Source organism: Phocoena phocoena, chromosome 11 (assembly GCF_963924675.1).
Source record: "Phocoena phocoena chromosome 11, mPhoPho1.1, whole genome shotgun sequence".
Taxonomy (NCBI): Eukaryota; Metazoa; Chordata; class Mammalia; order Artiodactyla; family Phocoenidae; genus Phocoena; species Phocoena phocoena.
Window position 1 is genome coordinate 85,166,585 of NC_089229.1, and position 21,598 is coordinate 85,188,182.

Consider the following 21,598-nt stretch of genomic DNA (forward strand, 5'->3'; position numbering starts at 1 on the left):
CGGAATTCTTTTCCCACTTCATAGCTTGGCTTTTCACTCTCTTTATGGTATCAGAAATTCTTAATTTTAATGTAATCTAGCTTATAGAACTTTTCCTTTATGGCTAATGCTTTGCTTTTTGCCTCCTTTATGAAAACGTTTTTGGGGACTTTCCTGGTGATCCATTGGTTAAGACCTCACTTCCAATGTCGGGGGCATGCGTTTGATCCCTGGTTGGGGAGCTAAGACCCCACTTGCCACGTGGCATGGCCAAAAATTTAAAAAAAAAAAAAAGAAAGAAATCTTCTTTTACCAAAAGGTACAAAGATAATATTAGTTCTTAAAATCCCTGGAGCTACACCTTTCGCTTTTAGTACTTTAATTGACCTAAAATCTATTTTTTTTGGTTGGTATGAAGTAAGGTTGTGATTTGTAGGGAAATCAGTAATAAATAATTTTAGCTGTAAGTTTAGCAGTAGTAAATTTAGTGATAGTCATTTTACTGCATTTAGTAGTAAGTCGGTAAGGTCGGATTTAATTTTTTATATGATGTCGGGTTATCCAGGCACTGTGTATCAGTCACCGTACCTACTGACTTTTAGTGCCGTCTTGTCACATAGATTTCTTTCTTTATTTTTCTCTGATTTGTCTGTCCAGCATTCCACTGTTGTGATTATTATAGCTTTCTAATAAACACTGACATTTTTTAGGACAAGTTCTTACACCTTATTTTTTTTCTTCTAAAATAGCTATTCTTGGCCCTTTTGGAAGGAAAGAAGCTTAGGTGCTCTAGAGTGTGTATATCTTTTTGTACTTTTCCTTATACTTTCACTAGACATTTCCTTACTCCTTGCTTTAATGAGGTTTTTTTACAAACTATGTTTTACTCAGCATTTTTATTTATTTTTGGCAGGAGAGAATGGACAATGGTGTGTGGAAGGTCCTGCCTTTAGATTTTCAAAAAATTATTTCAATTGAGGTGAAATTCACACAGCATAAAATTAACCATTTTCAGGTCAACAATTCAGTGGCCTTTAGATTCCCAAAGTTTTACAACCATCCCATCTACTAGTCGCAAAATATTTTTATCACCCCAAAAGGAAACCCCGTACCCATTAAGCTGTCACTCCCCATTTCCCCCTTTCTCTTGCCCCTGCCAACACCAATCTGATTTCTGTCTCTACGGATTTACCTATGCTGGATATTTCATATGAATGGAATCATACAGTAGGTGGCTTTTTGCGTTGTCTCTTTCCTGCCTTTACATTTTAATTCATCCTTTCCCTTTATCCCTGATCCTTATACCTATATCCCCTCATCCTCCCAACATGACGGTGCCAGCAATAATATTCTCAATATATGCACTTAAATACGCTCATATACCTATGAAATATGTAGTATTGTCATGAACATTTATATTTTCAATTTCCTGAAATTGTTTGCTCCTTCTAGCTGCACCACTGCATTCTATAGTATGCATCCCTGCCTTTTACTTGTCCCCTAGTGATGGCTGCTGGGTTGGCCTCCATCCTTCCTCCATCACAAACCATGCTGTGATAACCATCTTTGTACCTATCCTTTTATGTACCTTTGTGGAGATTTATATATTAGCTGATTTTCCAAGGTCAAACAGCTAGTTTGGGAAGCCAGGATTTTAACCCTTATGGTGGAGAAGTGAGACGATTTTGTAAAAGGGAGGAAGGAATGGAAGGGCAAATAATCACAGCGGGAGGAATTCACTTTGACTCTCCTCCGTCCCTCTCAAGTGAGCTCTGTTCACTCTTACACTTCTGTGTAGGACCAAATCAGGAGGTGACACTGTATTCTTCTGGCTCTTCCCTGCTGGTTTCCAACCACATCTTTCCTCTCTCACACTTGTGAAGCTGTGGCGTGTTGTACCTTTCTCACGTCTGTGATCAGAGGACCTCATAATCACTCACCCACCTTCACTGAAGATTTAGGTGCCTGTTTCCAAGTCCAGCTTTCTACCTTAGTAAGTGCCACACCTGGATGTGATTTAAACTCCCAGGTTCACAGCCCATCTAGTATCCCAGCCCCCAAGCCCCTTAATCGACCACCCGTCCATTTCCACAAACTCACCTGCATTCACACTTGGCCACCTCTTAGACACACAGCCCCTCTGAGATCTTAGCCTCTGTTATACCAGCCAGTCACCGACATCACAGCCCTACCCTTCAGCTCCCTCAGGGCTTCACCTTCACTGGCATTGGCTTTTTTTCCCCCTGCATTATTTTTTATTTTATTTATTTTTTTATACAGCAGGTTCTTATTAGTTATCCATTTTATACATATTAGTGTATATATGTCAATCCCAATCTCCCAATTCATCACACCACCATTGGCTTTTAACCTCATTGCAACCTGCGGTAACTTGAGCCCCTTCTTTCTCCCAGCCCTTTCACATCCTTCTGTAGCCATTCAACCCCGTGCCTTCTGCGCTCCTGTACCCAGGGTGCTAAGTTCTGTGGAGAAAACAACTTAACGGTACAAGTTGGCATGGCCAGAGCTTCATTACCTCCACCCTCGGCTGACTCTCTGTGGTCCTTGGCAATCCTTTCCCATGCCTCCCTTCAGCATGATTCTCCATCACCTGCAGTAGCTCTTCATCTGTCACCAATCTCCTCCCACCTCGTTCTCTCTCTCCTTTGGCCACCTCCTGTTTCTACAGGTAACCTTCCCTTTCAATTCATTGAAAACGTAGAGGTTGTTGTGGAGGGCCTCTCAGTTCCCTGCTGACCCTCTCCCCAGCCCATCTGTATTTGCACCTCGTTTAGCCTGCTCTCCACTTTCTCTGAGAAAGAGGGATTCTCAGCCTTGAAGACTAGATTTTCTTTGAGCATCCTTTGTCACTTAGCCACTGTATCTTAAACCTCTGCCCCAGCCAGCTTTATTCTTTATTTCTCATAACATGCTGCATGGTTTTCTGATCCTGAACCTGTTCTCACTGTAACTCTTTACTCAGAAATACCTTTGCTGAAATTCAGCATATTTTCCAAAACTAGCTCAAAGGCCCTCCTTTTCCAAAATATTTTCTTTTTTTGACTCATCTCAGATGTAAATGATTTTCCTTATGAACTACTGTTGCACTTTCGTCTGTCTGCCCCTCTATTTGTTACTTACCTCATACTCTCTTGCCTTGGTTTACTACTCAATTGACTGTAAGCTTCTTTGTAGCCCACATCAGTCCTAACGCAGGACTTCACATTGACTGGGTGCTCAGCAGGTACTTTTAAAGTGATTAGTTATTAAGCCCTTCCAGGCCACCCTCCTTCCAGGACTAATTTCATGCATATCTATGTGATAGATATTATTAAATGCCATACATTTTCCACGCTAGAGAAAACTTACATGGAAAAACATAATCTAGCCTTTTCAGGTAAATTTTGCACTCTTTAGTTGTTCATTTTAAGGATATTTTTAGTTATAATTTAGATATTACCAATCTATTCTGCAAAATTCCTGAACAAAAATGTGCTTAGAAATTTCATCACTTGGGGTTTGGAAACAAAATATTAATTTATGAGCAAAGTGCAGCCTTACTTTAGTTTCCTCTAATTTTTCAGGCACTTTCTCTCCCCTCATCTGTCTCTGTTCACCCTTCCAACCCTTGGGTTCTGTTATACCTCTTTCATTTCCCATTTTTGTAACTGTTAAAACTATCAAGTTTTCTTGACACATCTTAAAACAATAGATTGCTTTGGATGACTCTAAGGTCTTTTTGTTTGTTTGCTGGTTGTTGAGGTTTATACCACCAAGCAATGTTGCCTCATTTTTGTGCTGTTTCTTCCTCCCCTTTACTTTTTCTTTTAAGATCAATGAAGAGTGATAAATCCACATAGTTCAGGAAACTTATTCATTACAAAACCTTCCTTCTTAGCTAGTGGAGTCATTTTGTTGGAACAATTTGTAGTTATTTCTGTTCTTTACTTTGCATCACAGGAGTCTGGGAATTGCAGCAGTGTGAAAATCATCAGTGTAGCAGTTACACTGGAAAATATTTGGGTGATTGAGTTTTAAGAATGTTCACATATAAATGATCCCAAATTTTCAGGGAAAATTGTTGGAATTTTTAGCGTTCTTCATAATACCGTTAATTCAAAGGCCCTCCTCTCACTTCCATTCTTTTTGTGTTTCATTGATACCTCTAAGCAGTTGTAACTCTAAGTTAGAATTTCAGCACTGTGTGTTCTACTGTGTTGAAAGTCTTACAGTGTTTTATAAAGAGATCTATTTTAATTGGAATAATTCTCTAACACCACATATTTACATAATTTAATTTCTGTATTCTTATTTTCTAGGTCACAAATGGGTACTTTTCATGGGGCAGTGGTTTAGCTACCTTATCTAATATAAATATTCGAATTCCAACAGGTAAGAATCATTTGTTACTCGGGTTTGTAATTGTTAACTATCACGACCATGGTTTTCCAACGTAACCGAGCCTAACAAAAGGAGAGAAAGACTTTTTCAAGACAAACATAACTAATATTTATTTGCACCATGAAGCTCATGAACCCCTGTATCACTGTGAGGATGACTGGGAATTATAAGACCTGCCTGCCTTACACTACAAAGTGTGGACCTTTGGACAAGTTATTTACCATCCAAATGAATTGCTTTCAGTTTATTTGCTGATTTGTGGCATTTAAATAATGGAGTAGTTCATTTCTCATTTTTTTGAAGAAAGAATTTAAAGAAAGGATGTATGAGAAAATAGTTTTCTATCCCTGAGGAAACCTGATGAAGTTTTCAAGATATTTAAGACATAAATACCCAATATTTTTATTTAAAATGTCTAGATAATTGAATAGAATTAGTTTTTTGACTTGACCTCATGGTCAGTAGTTGGGATTTTTCTGTTATACATGCACATCAAAGTATTTTAAGAACAGCCCCCAAATCATTTTAAGCCCAATTACCTATTTTAGTCAAAATTGCCTTTTTCTCCTGAATGAATTGAATAATAAAGGTAACAATAATCTAGATGATTTAGGCAAGTATTTCACAGCTTTTTTTTACTAGTGTCAGTTATTCTGAGAGTTTTAAAAATAATACATCAAGACCTATGGATTTTAATTTTTCTTCTATTTTCCAAAAAACTTAGTATCAGGGAAGGGAGCTGTTTAGAATACTTTATTGCTGGAGACCAAAACTGGCCCATTGATTGTGAAACATCAGCCTTTTCTAAATGCGTTTTGATTTTATTTTACTAAGTGAATTCCATCTCATCCTGTTATTATCCTTTGTTTCTTTTCTGTAGGTCAGTTAACCATGATTGTGGGCCAGGTGGGATGTGGGAAGTCCTCTCTTCTCCTTGCCATCCTCGGTGAGATGCAGACAGTGGAAGGAAAAGTTCACTGGAGCAAGTATGTGTATTTTTAATTAGTTTCTGTTGCTCTGTCATACATCTGATGATCTCCCAAGGGAAGAAATTAGAGCAATAGATTTCCGTGTTAGGAGTCTGAGGACCCCTCAGAAACAAGCCTAGCTTAAAAAAAGATCAAATTAGTGGAGACCTTAAATGTTGTAAATTAAAAATTATAAAGCAATTTATTACAGAGGTTTGTCAGAGAGAAACTTGTATGTTGCTTTTAAGTAAGATTGGGATTGTAAAGATAGATTTTGAAAGTTATATGGGTAACACTCAAAGAAATACAATGTAAAAATTCATCCCATAATCAAAGAAGTTATGGAAAACTTGCATTATTTATAAAGCATATGCGCATATGAGCTTTAGTGGTCCAGTGTTCAAAGAAGAAATATCGAATAATCTTTTCCAAACTCATCATAAGGGGCTGAGAAATCAGCCTTTTCTCTTCACATCCAACTTAAACTAGACACTAGAAGTGTCTAGTTAGGGACATGACTGGGTCAGACTAGCGTGTTGTGCAACCCCAAAGACACGGTGCTTCTTCTGTATATTTGAATGGCTGTTTTGGGTTCTTCAGAGCACATTGTAGTAATAGAGTGACTCAGAACCATAATATTATGTAATTGTGTAATAAAGAATGAATCATATTTCTTTAGTTTGATCTACCTGGTAGACCCCCCTCCCCCATTAGCAGTTTATGGAGAAATTGTTTCCAGTTTATCTAAGATATTGGATTATAGACTAGTGGTTCCCAACCAGGTGTGACTTTGTCCCTAGTGGACATTGGGCAATGTCTAGAGACATTTTGGATTGTCATTCTAGGGGAATTGGGCTGCTACCGATCTAGTTAGTGGAGGCCAGAAATGCTACTAGACATCCTACAACGCACAGGACCGCCTCCCCACAGCAAAGAATTATCTGGCTCCAAATGTCAGTTGTGCTGAGGAAACCTTGCCCTAGACCTACACATGTCCTTTAATAGCATTTAGTTCTTATCATTGTAAGTTCCATTGTGGCTTAACCTACTGTTTACATACACAGGCATCTCTTAAGAGTGAGTAAAAACTATTTACAGGCATTTTTAGAATAGACTCTATTTTAAACTCCAATTAAGAGACGGAGATGCTTGGATGTGAAATTTGAGCTGGAAACAGCAGAACTATAAATCCTATTTTTGGTATCCTTGGTGAAAGAAGGAGGCTGAGAAATGTTGAGGGTATAGTTTATTGCTGTTGGAGTGGTAGACATGAAACTGTTTAGTGCTTACCCAGTAGAGAGCTCAGTAATAGCTGTTCCCTGCAGTTTGCTTCATGATGGGTCCCTGTTGATCCCTAAAGTCAGATGCTAGGTGGTGTGTACCCTGCCACCATCACCTGCCATCTTGGATGGATGCAGGCCTTGAGAAGCAGGTTTTACTGGATTAATTTATATTATATGACATGTACGGCTATAATGAAGTTATTTGGGTTTTGTTTTTACCTTGTTTCACTAGCATTAAAACAGAGAGAAAGAATGAGAGAATGTGACAGAAAAAGCATGAGATTTTATTTTCCTATCTCTAGAATGTTCTTAAAATCTAGTCTTCTCTAGTATTACTTACGATTAGCTCCACTTGGGCCAAATTGACTCCCAATATTATCACTATTAATCATTATCATTTTGTTAGTGGATAAATAAATGATATGGGAATTAGGAAAGTATTTTACACAATCTACTTATTTATTGAGTTTCTAAGCAAGATACATATGTATATATGGGTACATATATATATATATCTTAAGCAAATTTATACCATTTATATCCTATCTAATTTCATAAAAGTTGTGAATTATTTTATATAACATACTATAATAAAGCCTGAAAAATAAAGATATCAAGAAGGAAAATAAGGTTTAAATAATAATCTGAGCAATTAATAGGTAGAAATCCATGCAATGGAGTCTTGCGTGTTTATAACACATGGGTCCCAAATTCCACTCTGAGCTTCATGAAAGCTAGTCAAAGAGGGAAACAAGAGATAAAAAACACACATATACTTAATAAAGTTTAAGGTTTTTTTTTAAAGAAATAAGAAAGAAATACCTCCCATGGATCCTAATATTAAAAAAGCTAAGAAAAGGTTATATCTTAAAGTCAGAGCCAATAGAATGAAGATGTGAGAAAGGATTTAAGAAAATTCTAAGTATTTATAGAATCACTATAATTTAAAAATCATCTCTTTATGAATACTTGCCTTAATAGACAATAATCCCATCTCTTCATGGCAGAAAGGACTGAAATTTTCTTCAAAAAATATTTGGGTGTGTCTGACACGCACACAAATTAAAAACTAACACCCTAAGAGATTAGATAAGCTAACAGAAGTTTTATTTTTCTTTATTTATGAGAACTACTTAATTTTTTTCCATGGTATCCTTAATATCTGATAAAACGTATTTTCAAATCAGGAATGTTCAGAGAATACTGACCCTTTTAAAAGAGTTATTTGCAATGACTTTTCATCCTGGAAAAAAAAATTGTGCCTAGTCCAATAAGGAAAGGCATATAAACGTTATTAGAGTAAAGCTAATTTAGAAATTACCAATATTGATAGGTTGATGGTGTGTAAATGCGAAGAAGTACTTTACCGCAGCAGACTGAATTGTTTGCCGAATTTTTAAAGCTCAACACAAAATAAAGCAAAGCAATAAACTAAATGTTATGGTAAAGCACCAAGTGCCTTGCTGTCGTTCTTTCATCACTGCACGTATCTCTGGTTACGTGAATTTTATTTTTAAATGTGTCCGCATAGATGGCAGGACCAAAGTCCTATAAAGTACTCTGTCCTGTTGCAGCAAGAAATATTTACTTTGGGCGGGAGAGAAGGCACTGTTGCTCATCCAGGATAGACCTACATGGGTAGAACTTGGTACACAAAGACATTTATACATAGATGCCTCCTTGGCAATTGCTACGTTTGACCTAGTCTGACATGCAGTAGCCCCAGAAGAGAAAGGAGAGAGAGATGAGGGAGGGACTGAAAAATTCTCCAAACTTGTCAGAATGCCAGGGTTCTTGCCCCTGCATCTGGGTGTGCTCTGTATTTGTTGAAAAGCAAATGTCCTGCCTGACTGAAGTTGTCCTTTCCTAATTGTCATGATAAATAATAATTCCTACTGACATCTTAGGAACTAGGACTAAATAAAACTCTTTACCTGATGGACCATTCCAATGAAGGAGTCCAGAATGTGTAATAATTGTAGTAATCATGTGAGACATAGCCATCATTTATCTTTGGTTTCCCTTTCTTTTTCTTCCACCTTGCCCATGCCATCAGCCATTCTGTCAGACCCCATCTGTCATGATGTTCTATTTGCTAATGTCTTGGTGCTAATTTGCTAATTGGCTTTATAACAGTGGCTGAGTTACTCTAGGACTGGCGAATTGAGGAGTTACTCCTTTTCATGTGATGTTGCCTGGCATGAAGGGGTGATAACATGAGTCAGCTTACCTGGATCAGACATGATATAGCATATTTGCGCCCACATCTAGCTCCCCTTCTTCCAAATATTGTTCCTGATTTAAGCTTGCAAAAGTCACTCTTTCCCATTCCGTAAGGTACCAACCATGAACTTGGAAGTTGCTAGAATACCAAGTTTAACTTTTACCCTTGAAGGAAAATACACACAAAACCCTGCATGTGGAAGTGAAATTGGATGCCATTGTCCAGAAGGGGATTTTCCATTTGACCTCCTCGCTTTCTCGCTTGCCTTCATCACTGTTCACTGCCACATCGAATGGTGGACGATGAGTCTACAGACGTGGAACTGGTGATTTTCATGTAATCAGATAAGATCTGATGTTAGAATTTGGAGCTAACTCTATTTATTTATTTAGGAAGAGAGAAAATAACCTTCCTCAGTTGAATTTGATTAAACATATCGTTAAGTGAAAAGTTTGGAGAGGTGGTCTCTAGAAGTTAAGGGCTACATTACTCATGGAAAATGAAAGAGAATGATTTTTTAATTTGTTCATGGGAAATGACTACCTACAAATGGATCTATATCTACCTTTTCTTTCTTCCTCTGAAACTAGTATATGTGATTTAACTTTTACTCTTAAAGGAAAATATATCTAAATCCTGCAAGGGGAGGACTTCAGAAGTGAAGATCCTCCATACGCTGTTTTGCCTTTTGCATGACGCTACTACATGAATTAACCCTTCTTTCTGATAGAAGTCTTTAATTTCTTGCCCTCCTCATTCCATGATCCTCCATTTTATTTTATTTTATTTTTAAAGATATTTTTGATGTGGACCATTTTTAAAGTCTTTATTGAATTTGTTACAGTATTGCTTCTGTTTTATGTTTTGGTGTTTTGGCCACAAGGCATGTGGGATCTTAGCTCCCCGACCAGGGATCGAACCCTCACCCACTGCATTGGAAGGTGAAGTCTTAACTACAGGACCACCAGGGAATTCCCATGATCCTCCATTTTTAAAAAAGGTCTTTCCTATCTCATAAACAACGGGAACATTTCTCCTTTTAAAAGAAGAATCTACCCACACTTAACCTCCTTGTTCCTGTCATGACTGCCTAAATGCTCAATTGTCATAATTTGTTCTCAATCATGCTTAACTTCTCCATAGCTTTTGAAACTGTTCACCACGGATGACTCCTTGAAACCAACTCCTTTCTTGGTTTCCATGATCCTTATTCATTTGTTTAAAATGTGTATTGGACACCTGTAGCCTGCATATCATTGTATTCATTGTTGGGGGTAGATAACTGAACAAGGGAAACCAGCCCCCTGTTCTCATGAAGCGTAGTATTCAGCAGGAAAGGCCATGAGGAAGTAGGAAAGTAGTTTCAAAATTATTTGGTTAAATTTTTTAAATATCAGGAAGAAAAAGTACAGGGTTTTATAAGAACAAATCATAGGTGACCTGAGTTGAGTTTGTGGGATCAACAAGGTTTTCTTAGGGGGGAGGCATACATGAATGATCCTTGAACTTACATTTTAAGAATAAGCCAAAATTAATGAGTTAAACCATAAGGAGCTGGAGATGGAAGGTGAGGAAGAATATACAGTCTACTGTAGGATCCCCTTCCTTTATTTATATCTTTGACTTCAGTTTTCTCTCTAAGTACTAATGACACACCAGTGTACATTTCTGGCCAAGAACCTTCTTCTGAAAACCTAATAGCTCCTCCAAAAAGTCTTACACAAGCTCCAAATTGAACACATCCAAACTGAGCTCATGTTTCTAAAACCTGCTTCTCCGCCTGTATCCTGGAAGGGTTGTGTTCTCACCCCCTGAAATCAGTTGGTAGGAGCCCAAGTCAGAGGTCAAGGATTCAACCTAGATTCTTATTTCTCTATCGCCTGCAAAATCCAACCAATCACTTTTCTTATGTCTGTTCTTCCATTTTTGTATCTATTTTAATTTTCCTGGTTCAGGTACTTAATCGCATTTGTGAACTACTCACTGTGAACTACTCACTCCCTCACCTTTCTTTACACTGTTGTGAGATTTACCTTTTGACACGAAAATCTAATTACTTTCTTCTTGCTTATAATTCTTTTCTTGACTGGCCAAAGCGTAGAAGAAATATTCTAGACACCTTTGCATAAAAGGGCCTTTCCCAATGTGGTCCCTATCTAACTTCTTAAATTCTTATCCTGCCATTCCACCCACCCTTTCCATTGTGTTCCAGTAACACTGGACTGCGGGTAGTTTTCAAATACACATACCTCCTCTGTAATGCCCTCTCCCAGGTTGGTGGCCTCACTCTTTTTTCCGGTGTCACCTCTGATGTTGTGTCTTTGACAAAATCTTCTCTAATTTCCCAGGTGGACTGAAATGTACCTTCTCTTCTGGTCCCTCTGCAGTTTGTTCAAATAAATAATGTGGGCTGGTCTCCTTCCTAGACTGAGACACCCTCAAGCCAAGCATGTTGTCTTTTGCTTTTCATCTACTTCACATCTAACCCAGACCTGGGCTCTTTCCATTTCTCTTTGTAGACACACAGGACTCGTCTCTCTCTCTCTCTCTCTCTCTCTCTCTCTTTCCATCTCCATCCCTATTATCTTTCTAATCTCAGCCCACAGCCCCTTTCAACTACCACTCTCTCACCTTCTTTTTGTAGATAAAAAGGCCTTTCCTGGGAATTCCCTGGTGGTCCAGTGGGTAAGACTCCATGCTCCCAATGCAGTGGGCCCAGGTTCGATCCCTGGTTGGGGAACTAATTCCCGCACGCATGCAGCAACTAAGGACCTGCATGCCCCAACTAAGACCTGGTGCAGCCAAAATAAATAAATACTTTAAATAAATTAATAAAAGTCTTTCGCCTTTCCCTCCAGTTCCTTTTATTCTCCTCTTGCCTCAGTCTACTGCAGTCTCATGTCTACCTCTGCCACTCCACTGAAACTATTCTTATCCAGTCCATCAGTGCCATCCTAGTTATTAAATTCACTGTGCACTTTAAAAAAATTATTTATTTTTTATTGGAGTATAATTGCTTTACAATGTTGTGTTAGTTTCTGCTGTACAACAAAGTGAATCAGCTATATGTACACCTATATCCCCTCCCTCTTGGACCTCCTTCCCAGCCCCCCCATCCCACCCATCTAGGTCGTCACAGAGCACCGAGCTGAGCTCCCTGTGCTATACAGCAGGTTCCCGCTAGCTATCTGTTTTACGCACGGTAGTGTATGTGTGTCATTCCTAGTCTCCCAATTCGTCCCACCCTCCCCTTCCCCCTTTGACCTCCTGTCCATTTGACGTTGTTGCCCATACCTTTCTTCTTCAAAAGGTTTCCTTGCTTAGTTTCCAGTGAAACTCACAGTCAAGTTTTCCTCTTAGAACTTTTGCCTGCTCCTCTCAATCCCTTCTGCAGATGTCTCTTCCTTGGCCATTTGTTAAATAGTGATGTTTTTCAAGGTTCTGTCTTCATCCCCTTCTTTTTTGCCTCTATATATACTTGCTGGGCCATCACATAGCTTCCCATGATTTTAGTTTCCTCTATCTGCTCCTGCTTCTTTGTCCACTTCGTTGTGATAAGCTAGCATTGTTGAAGTCATTTATTGGCTTTTCACTAGTAAAGGAAGGAATCCAAGGTCCTTGGGGTCTAAGGCATATATTATGAGGGAAAATCATCCCAAAGGCTTCATTTGTTTACCAGATCTCTCTCCTGAGCTTCAAATTCTGCTTTCTGGCCATGGTCATTCTGCCATCCCTTAGGTATCTCAAACTGAATGTGTCTGATTCTGAATTTTATATCTTCCCCCACCATATGCATTTCCTCGTCTGTGTCCCCTGTCTGTCGCTCCTTCCTCCCCTCCATCCCTTCCCATCTTGTCAATCACACGATCCTAGGTATCTTTGAACGTGTCCACTTCTCTTCATTCATACACCATCACCCAAAGTCAGGGCACTGCGTTCTCATCTCCAGTATCCGACAGCCTTCAAGGCTGTCTGTATTACCTCCCATCTTGCTCCCTCCAATTTATTTGTTACTTTCTGCAACTGGAGTGATATTTCTAAACTGAACGTGTTATCTCTTTCTTGTTTAAATCCTTTTAGTGTTTTCTATGGCCCTGTGGAAAAGTTCAAACTCTGTAAAACGGTTTATGAGCCCCTTCGCTATGGCTGTTCACCACTTGTTTTTAAAATTCATACTTTTCTTCTCTCACCATTGACACCCACATTTCAGAAATGGTAAATTTATATCAGCTCCTTGTATGACCAGGATACTTTAAGGTCATCCAATATGTATTTTATTTGGTCTGAAATATTCTTCACCTTTTCTCCATCTAGCCCACTCCTATCCCTCTGGTATCAACTCCTCTATTTACCCTGGTTTGCCAAAGGTGGATTGGGTGTCCTTCATCTGTGCTCTAATATCACCTTTTGCTTCACCTATCATGGTGTTTATTCCCTTGTCACACTCCCACCAAACAGAAAGCAACATGAAAGAAGGAATGACTTTTCTTTGTTTACTGTATCTCTAGTATTTTGGCACTAGGGGGTGATCAATAAATATTTTTCAATTGATATTAAATACATGTAGTTGGAGTTAATCAATAGTAATTGAAAAAAATTGGTGACTTCCAAATTCATATCTCCAGTTCGGGCTGACATTTTCAAGTGTCTGATGGGCATTTCCACCTGGATGGCCAATAGGAAAATTAATTCATTAATTTCTGCCATACACCTGCTCTTCCTCATCTGTTTTCTCTCTTCCTCAGATTAAATAAAACCATTGAGTTCATTTATTGGTTTTTTTACCACTAAAAAAAATAAAATAAAATCCAAACTTTTTGGCATCTAAAGCATATTGTGTGGAAAATATCACTTGGGAAATTGTGCATTTCATTATTTTTATGAGCAACTTAAATCAGAGAATAATCATTATTGAGAGGGAAGTTTCAGTCTAAGATTTTTCCATACCTCTATTTTTTCCATACCTCTATTTTTTTTTTTTTTTTTTTTTTGCGGTACGTGGGCCTCTCACTGTTGTGGCCTCTCCCGTTGCGGAGCACAGGCTCCGGACCGCGCAGGCTCAGCGGCCATGGCTCACGGGCCTAGTCACTCCGCGGCATGTGGGATCTTCCCGGACCGGGGCATGAACCCGTGTCCCCTGCATCGGCAGGCGGACTCTCAACCACTGCGCCACCAGGGAAGCCCTCCATAACCTCTATTAACCACCCCATGATGTCATCAGAAATGTGCAGTTGTGAAAATCTTATCATTAGAAACACTAAGCCAAAAATCACCAAGTAATGTACTTAGGTACATTTTCTCCACAAAAGCATATGATGCTTTCCAAAGTGAAATAGGACCTATTCTTGGAGTTCCTGTAGACTTTAATTATGTGTGTGGTTTTTGAATTCAGATTGATGGAGTTCAACTAAACTATTAAAATTTAGAATAATAAAGAAATAGGTCCTCGGGTGTTTTTTTCCCCAATGAAATAGATATAACTAAATTTAATTAGCCAAACACCTTGTTTTACATAAATAATATCAATCAGTAATTAATTATACCAAAATGTTACAGTGTGACCATGCATTGTGCATGTCTGTCTTTCCTACCAGTTCCTTAAGGGCCAGGCTGTGTCTAAACCCTTCAAGTTTAGAGAGCAAAAAGTATTTCTTGTTATGCCTTAGGGTAACTGATTAGGAATTTAGATAGATTAAATTCAAATATTAAAGGTAGGGAGCGCTTGGAAACGTCAAATTCTTGTATAAACTAGGAGACTGTTCTGCAAAGTTTACCTAAATCTACACAGGTAGTTGGAGCAGAGTTGGGGCTAGAACATGTCCATTGTATGAACCCAAATTATATATGAAAGAGAACAGCGCTGTCCTTCTTTTGGAAGCTTACTAAGTAATTATTTCCTCACTGATGAAGATGTAAAAGAAGACGGTCATTTTTCTGGTTTGTCTTTGGGACTAATATCAAAAACTATTTGGGAAATGTAGCTATTTTATATGTTCAATGTTTATCTTTTACCTGATATGTACACTCATTCATTCTATATTTCTATTTCATCATTAATGAACATTGTTTGCCACACGTGCAGTGTAAATGAATCTGAACCTTCTTTTGAAGCAACCAGAAGGTATTATTTCTGTTTTAATCTGCATAACTTCCTTCCTCAGACTTTACCTGATATTCCATCTCTTAGTCCTCGTCATTTTACTCATTCTGATAATGTACAAAGTCATTTATTAAAATGCGCTAGCCATATTTCCAGTAGCAGTAGTTCCCAACATTTGGAGGCTGCTAAAAGAATTAATTTGCCAAACAAAATGGCCCATTGTGTCAACTGTTACCTTCTCCGTGAGTCACATGGGTCTCAACTTTGGCTGAAACTCAAATGTTCTTAGCAAATTGGATTTGGGATTTCACAAGATAAAATTGCATAAGAATTAATATGTATATTGTTTATGAGTTAAAATGTGATGGGATCTGCTTCTAAGCTGGTGCTGGAGAGCCAAGTGCTTCATCCATTAAAAACAAAAAACAAAAAAAAACCTTAAAGGACCCGGGGCAGGGAGGGGGAAACAGACATGCCAGAGGTTGGGAACCACTGTTTTACCACACAGATGGTTTTCTAAGTGACTGCTAGCGTACTATATATTATCATGCCTTCTAAGCTCCTAAGACATAATGTTTCAGGATGATCACTGAGCATTTCTAACTACTTTTTTTCTTAACTTTATTCTCTTTTAACCTTAATTCCTTAATTAGTACTCACAGACCATAAACTAACTGTTGAAGTGTGAATTTTAAGCTGACCCCTTCCCTACCCCAATCTCATCATCTTCTGTATCTTCAACTCACATGCATTTTCCTAATTATTGCAAATTAAAATCTGATGTATAGACATCTGGTAGAATTTGCAAGCCAAAAAAATGGGGGACTGGGAGGAGGCTATCATTTTTTAAAAATAAACTATTTCAATATGTATTGAAATATGTAGTTTCGTTATTGAAATGGACTCCTCAAGATCACTCTTTGTTTTGAAATATTTCTATTATCTATTAATATTATCTATTATTTTAAAATATGTTCATGCAATTAAGCCACAAACACATACTATAATTATTACAGTATTAATTCACATCTTTTTAAAGATATTCATATAAAATTCAGAGTTATGTAAAATGCTTTTAATATAAAGTGAAATATCCGTGACTATTAGAGTTAATTGCTATTTATCTTTAAATTATTTTTAAAATTATAGTCATTTTAAAAAATAACATTTTAATTAATAGTTCATACCATAAAATACTTCTTTAGCATACCAAAATAAAATTTGCACCTTGTGTGTTGTTTTAATTAAGTTCTCATCCCTTTAATTTAGTGGAATATTTAACCATTAATTAATAAGGTTGATGGTGGTTAAAATGTTCTCTTTTAGAAGTTCCCCATTTCTGTCTTTGAGATATTTTATCAACTTTCATTTTTCTTTGTTATACTAAAATAAAGATTCAGCACAGCACCCTTGCTGTGTTTTGTTTTTCTTTTCCATTTTCCAGTAGGAACAGGTATTCTGTGGCTTACGCAGCTCAAAAGCCTTGGCTATTAAATGCTACAGTGGAAGAAAATATTACCTTTGGAAGTCCTTTCAACAAACAGAGGTAATTTTGAATGTATAAAATTTAGAACTCAAATGAGCAGCTATTTCTAATCCCTATCTTTGGTTCACGGTTTCTGGAGCCTTTTTGTTTTAAATTTTTATGGGATTATAGTTGATTTACAATGTTGTGTTAGTTTCAGGTGTACAGCAAAGTGAACCAGTTATACATATACATATATCCACTGTTTTTTAGATTCTTTTCCCACATAGGCCATTACAGAGTATTGAGTAGAGTTGCCTGTGCTATAGAGCAGGTTCTTATTGGTTATCTATTTTACATATAGTAGAGTGTATATGTCAATCCCAGTCTCCCAATTTATCCCCCCACCCTTATCCCCTGGTTCTGGAGTCTTTGTATCGGGACTTCCTTTCTTCTCTGTTTGCCCCTGCATCCGTCTTCATCACTTGGTCTATTAAGTCAACTCCTGTAAGAGAAGCCTCGTTGGAAGTTTCAGCCCATCCTATACAATTATTGAGAAGGATTTGTACACCAAAAATAAACAGCCAAAACCGAAGTGTGTGTGTATGTGTGGGGAGGAGGTGGGCATGGTGCTGAGGTTGTTGGTAAACAGAAGAAAAATCTCAGTAAGGAGCAGAAGAGTTAACCGTGGACAGAAGAAAAGGAATACGGGATCTGAGGGGTCTGGTTACTCGGAGCAGCCAGAATATGTCCTCTTTCAATCATCTTTTAAACACCTGCTCGAGTGTACAAAGGCAAGATCCTTTCCTTAAGCCACCTGCATGAGGGGCAGGGAGTGTCCTAAGACCCTGAGCTGGGTTCTGAAAGGTAAGGAAAATTAGGTCTGGGGAGAGGCATGAGGAAGGGGGAAGGGAGAGGAAAGTGTGGGAGGAAAAACTCAAATTACATGGGATTGTTTGGGGCCTGGGAACAAACCAAACAGAAAGGGATCTGTGTGTATTGATGGCAGCAAACTAGATTGTAAAGGAAGGCTGAGATGAGACAGTCAAATGCCTTAAAAGCCAGCCGGATATAAATCTGACATTCTCGGGAGGCACAGCAAGTGGTAGAAAGGGGACTAACAAAGTTAATGTGCTCTGGCAGCGTCATAAGAGATTTATGTGGGATGAATCTGTATTAGGAGCAAAAACGCATTTAGAAGTTTGATGGGATAATGACCCAGGCATGCTGTGTTTGTTGCCTGCACTTGGCAGTGACTGTAGAAATGGAAGAAGAAGAGATGGTTGACAGAAAAGCTTTCTAGAATAAGAATGGACAAAATAAGAGCAGGGGGAAGAAAAGGGAAGAATCAAGGATGACTTGAATATTTTAAGACCAGGTGATTGAGAAAATGAAACCATTGATATTTTCCCTAGCACTCCCAGTGCCCATGCTTCCCTGTATTTCCAGTCCGTCCAATTTCCAGATCCAGCCTTAGGTCAACTTGAGTACATCAGTCCTCATCTTCTTCCATTTTCTCCTCCCTTCAGCATCATGATTGTGGACACAGATTCCCCACCTGTAACCCATGCTTTAGCCCCAGTGAGCCTCCTCTTATCCCTCACATGCACTTGAACTTGTTCACTTTCGTGCAGTTCCTTAAGCCTCCCTTCCCTCATTTTCATTCCTAGCAAATTATAGCTCATCCTTCTGGATACACCTTACAACTCGCCCCCTCTCAAAGACGTCACTAATTTCTCAGAGCAGTCGGTCATGTCTTCCTGTGTATTCTAGGAGCACTTTACCCATCTATAATATTCAGCACCTACCCATCTATAATATTCAGTACCTAACAAGGTACATTTTTATTATATGTTTCTATGTCAATATTCTGCTCCATTTAATAGTTTTTTAAAAAAAATTTTAACCACTTTTTTCACTGAAGTATAATTTACAATGTTTTGTTAGTTTCAGGTATACAGCAAAGTGATTTAGTTGTACTTATTTATATCTATTCTTTTTCAGACTCTTTTCCATTATACGTCATTACAAGACATTGAATATAGTTCCCTCTGCTATACAGTAGATCCTTGTTAATAGTTTTATAAAAGTGGGAAAAAAATATCTATTTATCTTTGTATCTACAAGCCTAGTGTAGAGGCTAGTATATACTAAATTGTTCAATAAGTGTTTTATTTCAGCTTCCAAGACATTGGACCTGGGACTTAGTTTCTGGGCAGTATGTTAATAGTGATCTAAAAACTCAAAATATTTTCTCCCAAAGGTACAAAGCTGTCACAGATGCCTGTTCTCTTCAGCCGGATATTGACTTACTACCATTCGGAGACCAAACTGAAATTGGAGAGAGGGTAAGCTATGTGTAGTTTAATTAGACAATGGACACAAATCTAGAAAAGTCTTCGGGTTGTCTTTAACTTTTCATGGAGCATGAGAAAATCTGAGAGCTCTGGAATTATGTGTTTTCCTAGTGACAAGTTCTGGAAACAGGAGCACAGGAGTTCTTGATGCCACGTCTCTTAGGTATTTGTTGACTAACCAGCATACATGTCACATTTTGCTAGCTGCTTGAGAGTTCTCAAGGGAAGGGAAGCAGTCCCTGACTTTGATCAAATGTATTTTTACTTACTTGGAGTTTACTTTAAATTGGTTTGGAAACTGAGATTGCTTCCGACCACTTCTTCCACTCTTGCCAGCATCCATTTATTCCTGTTAAAGGGTTCTTTTTTCTTTGTGTAAACAGGTTTTACATTGGCATCATACTGTTCTATGACTAGCTGAAAAATATTTATACCTGTATGTAATCATTTATAACAACGTTGGCTAAAATTTTTGAGTCTTATAGGTGGCAAGTACTGGGCAAAAGGCTTTATGTGCATTATTTACTTTTACAGCAAATCTGTTATATGGGTGTTTTGTTATCAGTGTATTGCAGCCAAGAGGACCAAGGCTGACAAAGGTTAAGGAACTTGCCCAGAGTCATTGGTGCAGGTGGGATTGGTCCAACTCTGTAGTCTGTGTTATTCATGGCTGTTCTTTATTGTAACCTAGTGGAGTGCTTAAGACATGACCTGGACTTTTCTGAGTCTTCATTTCCACGTGGGGAATAATACCTACATGTTGAAATTGCTCTGACGAATAATAGAAATAAGGAATGGAAAGCCATTCACATCAGCCTGGTGCATACTAAATGCTCAATAAATACTAGTTTTTCAAATTTTTATAATCAGTACTTGATTATAAAAGCATATTGCTGTGTAGTTCTGTTGAAAAAACTTGTAATATCGAATTTAAGAGGCATATGTTAGTATACTACAGACACAATGCATGAAACTAGAAACAATTTGGGGATTACTTCATCTTCAGCACTCACCTTGGTTTATGGTTATTAATGCTTTGGTACAGCAGAGTTCTCTATCAGAGTGAAAAGAGGATTAATGTTATCAGTCAGAAGTTACCATAATATAATTCAAGTGTTGACCACTAGACAGCTTGCATTTTATCTTACTAATGTTATCACAGTTTAATTAATAAATTACCATTAATTTAAGATTCTTTTAGAGAAGTTTGTATTTTAAAGGGAATTTTTTTATCAACAGATCATCTACTAATTTAAAAGGTGGATGTTTATGGATATTTCTTCTCTAGGGCATCAACTTGAGTGGGGGTCAGAGGCAAAGAATCTGTGTGGCCCGAGCTCTCTATCAAAATACCAACATTGTCTTCTTGGTAAGAATATGGGCTTTTTGTTTCTTTCTATTTCACTTTTCCCTCTGGACAAATGAGTCCTTAAAGAGACAAGTAACTCAAGGAAAGATGGTTTAACTTGTGAAATTACAGAGAATTAAAGGGAGACAAATCCTCCGAGTACAAATCAAATCAACATCAAGATGAGAGTTGGGGGATCCAGAGGGACTGAGGTGCCCAAATCGTTACTTATATGAGTTTTTAAATCATGAGGATCATTAATGAAAGAGAATGGATGGTGCTGGATGAACTGGACAGGATCATAGGTCTTCTCATTTATATTTGCTAGCAAAAAAAGAGGGGCTGGAAAATACACTCTTGGTGGACATAGGGGTTAGTAAGTATGCAACTCAGGCTGTGGATAAGATATATCTGTGAAGCTTCCTGAGATTATTCTTAGAAATCTTGATACTAGCCTAGACCTACTGAATCATAATCTATAAAGGCAGAGTTTAGAATCTGTATCTTAAAAAAGTGCCATAGATGATTGTCTTGTATTTATATCCTGGGTTGATAACTTGCTTCTCCTATGGATCCACAAATAAAATTTGATGATTATGTTGATTATGAATTTGCTCTAGTTTGGTTTCTCCAGAAGGATGTAACCAAAATAACTTAGCTTACAAATAGTGTATATTAGAGACCAACAGCCTATGTAAATACATCCTTCCCCTGCTTTCTCTTTCTGTGCAGTTATTAACCATTTATAAACTTGGTTCTCCAACCTCCTTTAGAGTTTTCACTCCATCTAAAATCGAATATCTTCAAATTTTGTGGAGTTTTCCACTAAATTTGGATCCATTACTGGGGAGGGGAGTAGAATTTGGACATAGTGGTGGAAGTGCACTTCAGGTTAATGTCCCTAAGAATACCTGTCCCCCAAATGTTCCATAAAACACCACCATAAAAGCTATACCAGTATCTAGCAGTACCCTACATAATTATAAATCCTTTTCATAATGGGTGGACCCGCAACTAGAAATGACTTCTTGAACTTTGGGATGAAGTAATGATTGAACCACCTAAGGACCAAGTGACTTGGAAATCTGAAAGAGACAGAGGTTCTCTGAATGTAGTATTCTACTCCATTTCATTCCACTGCCTTCAATTTAATGACCCTTACTTCAGTTGTAGAATCATGAGATTCAAAGAAGTCATAGTGCTAACACTGTGGATTCCCGGCCATTCATTATGGAATTGCTTTTCGTATCATCTCTAACAGCTTCTCGATGACTCTCTCTGAAGACAGATTGCTTATCTTTGAGGCAGCCTTTCCTTGTTGGTCCGTGTATGGACCAATTTGCTATAACAAATCGCCATAATTGGTGGTTTACACAATACAAATTTATTATCCTGTAGTTCTGTAGGTTGGATATCCAACATGGGTCTCACACAGCTGAGATCAGAGTGTCTGCAGGGCTGTGTTCCCTTCTG

At 37.9% G+C, this 21,598-nt stretch overlaps 1 protein-coding gene across 3 annotated transcripts in view; it reads left to right on the plus strand.

The window, feature by feature from the left end:
* ABCC9 (ATP binding cassette subfamily C member 9) overlaps positions 1–21,598 on the plus strand; it is a 143,663-nt gene that overhangs the window by 54,469 nt on the left and 67,596 nt on the right. For 2 of the 3 annotated variants that reach the window (XM_065887483.1, XM_065887482.1), the window contains exons 15-20: positions 4,299–4,371; positions 5,261–5,366; positions 14,938–14,976; positions 16,400–16,501; positions 18,684–18,768; positions 20,066–20,146. In XM_065887483.1, coding sequence (XP_065743555.1) covers positions 4,299–4,371; positions 5,261–5,366; positions 14,938–14,976; positions 16,400–16,501; positions 18,684–18,768; positions 20,066–20,146 — 486 coding nt within the window. The remainder of the gene's footprint in view (positions 1–4,298; positions 4,372–5,260; positions 5,367–14,937; positions 14,977–16,399; positions 16,502–18,683; positions 18,769–20,065; positions 20,147–21,598) is intronic. The other variant, XM_065887484.1, reaches the window with a different exon arrangement.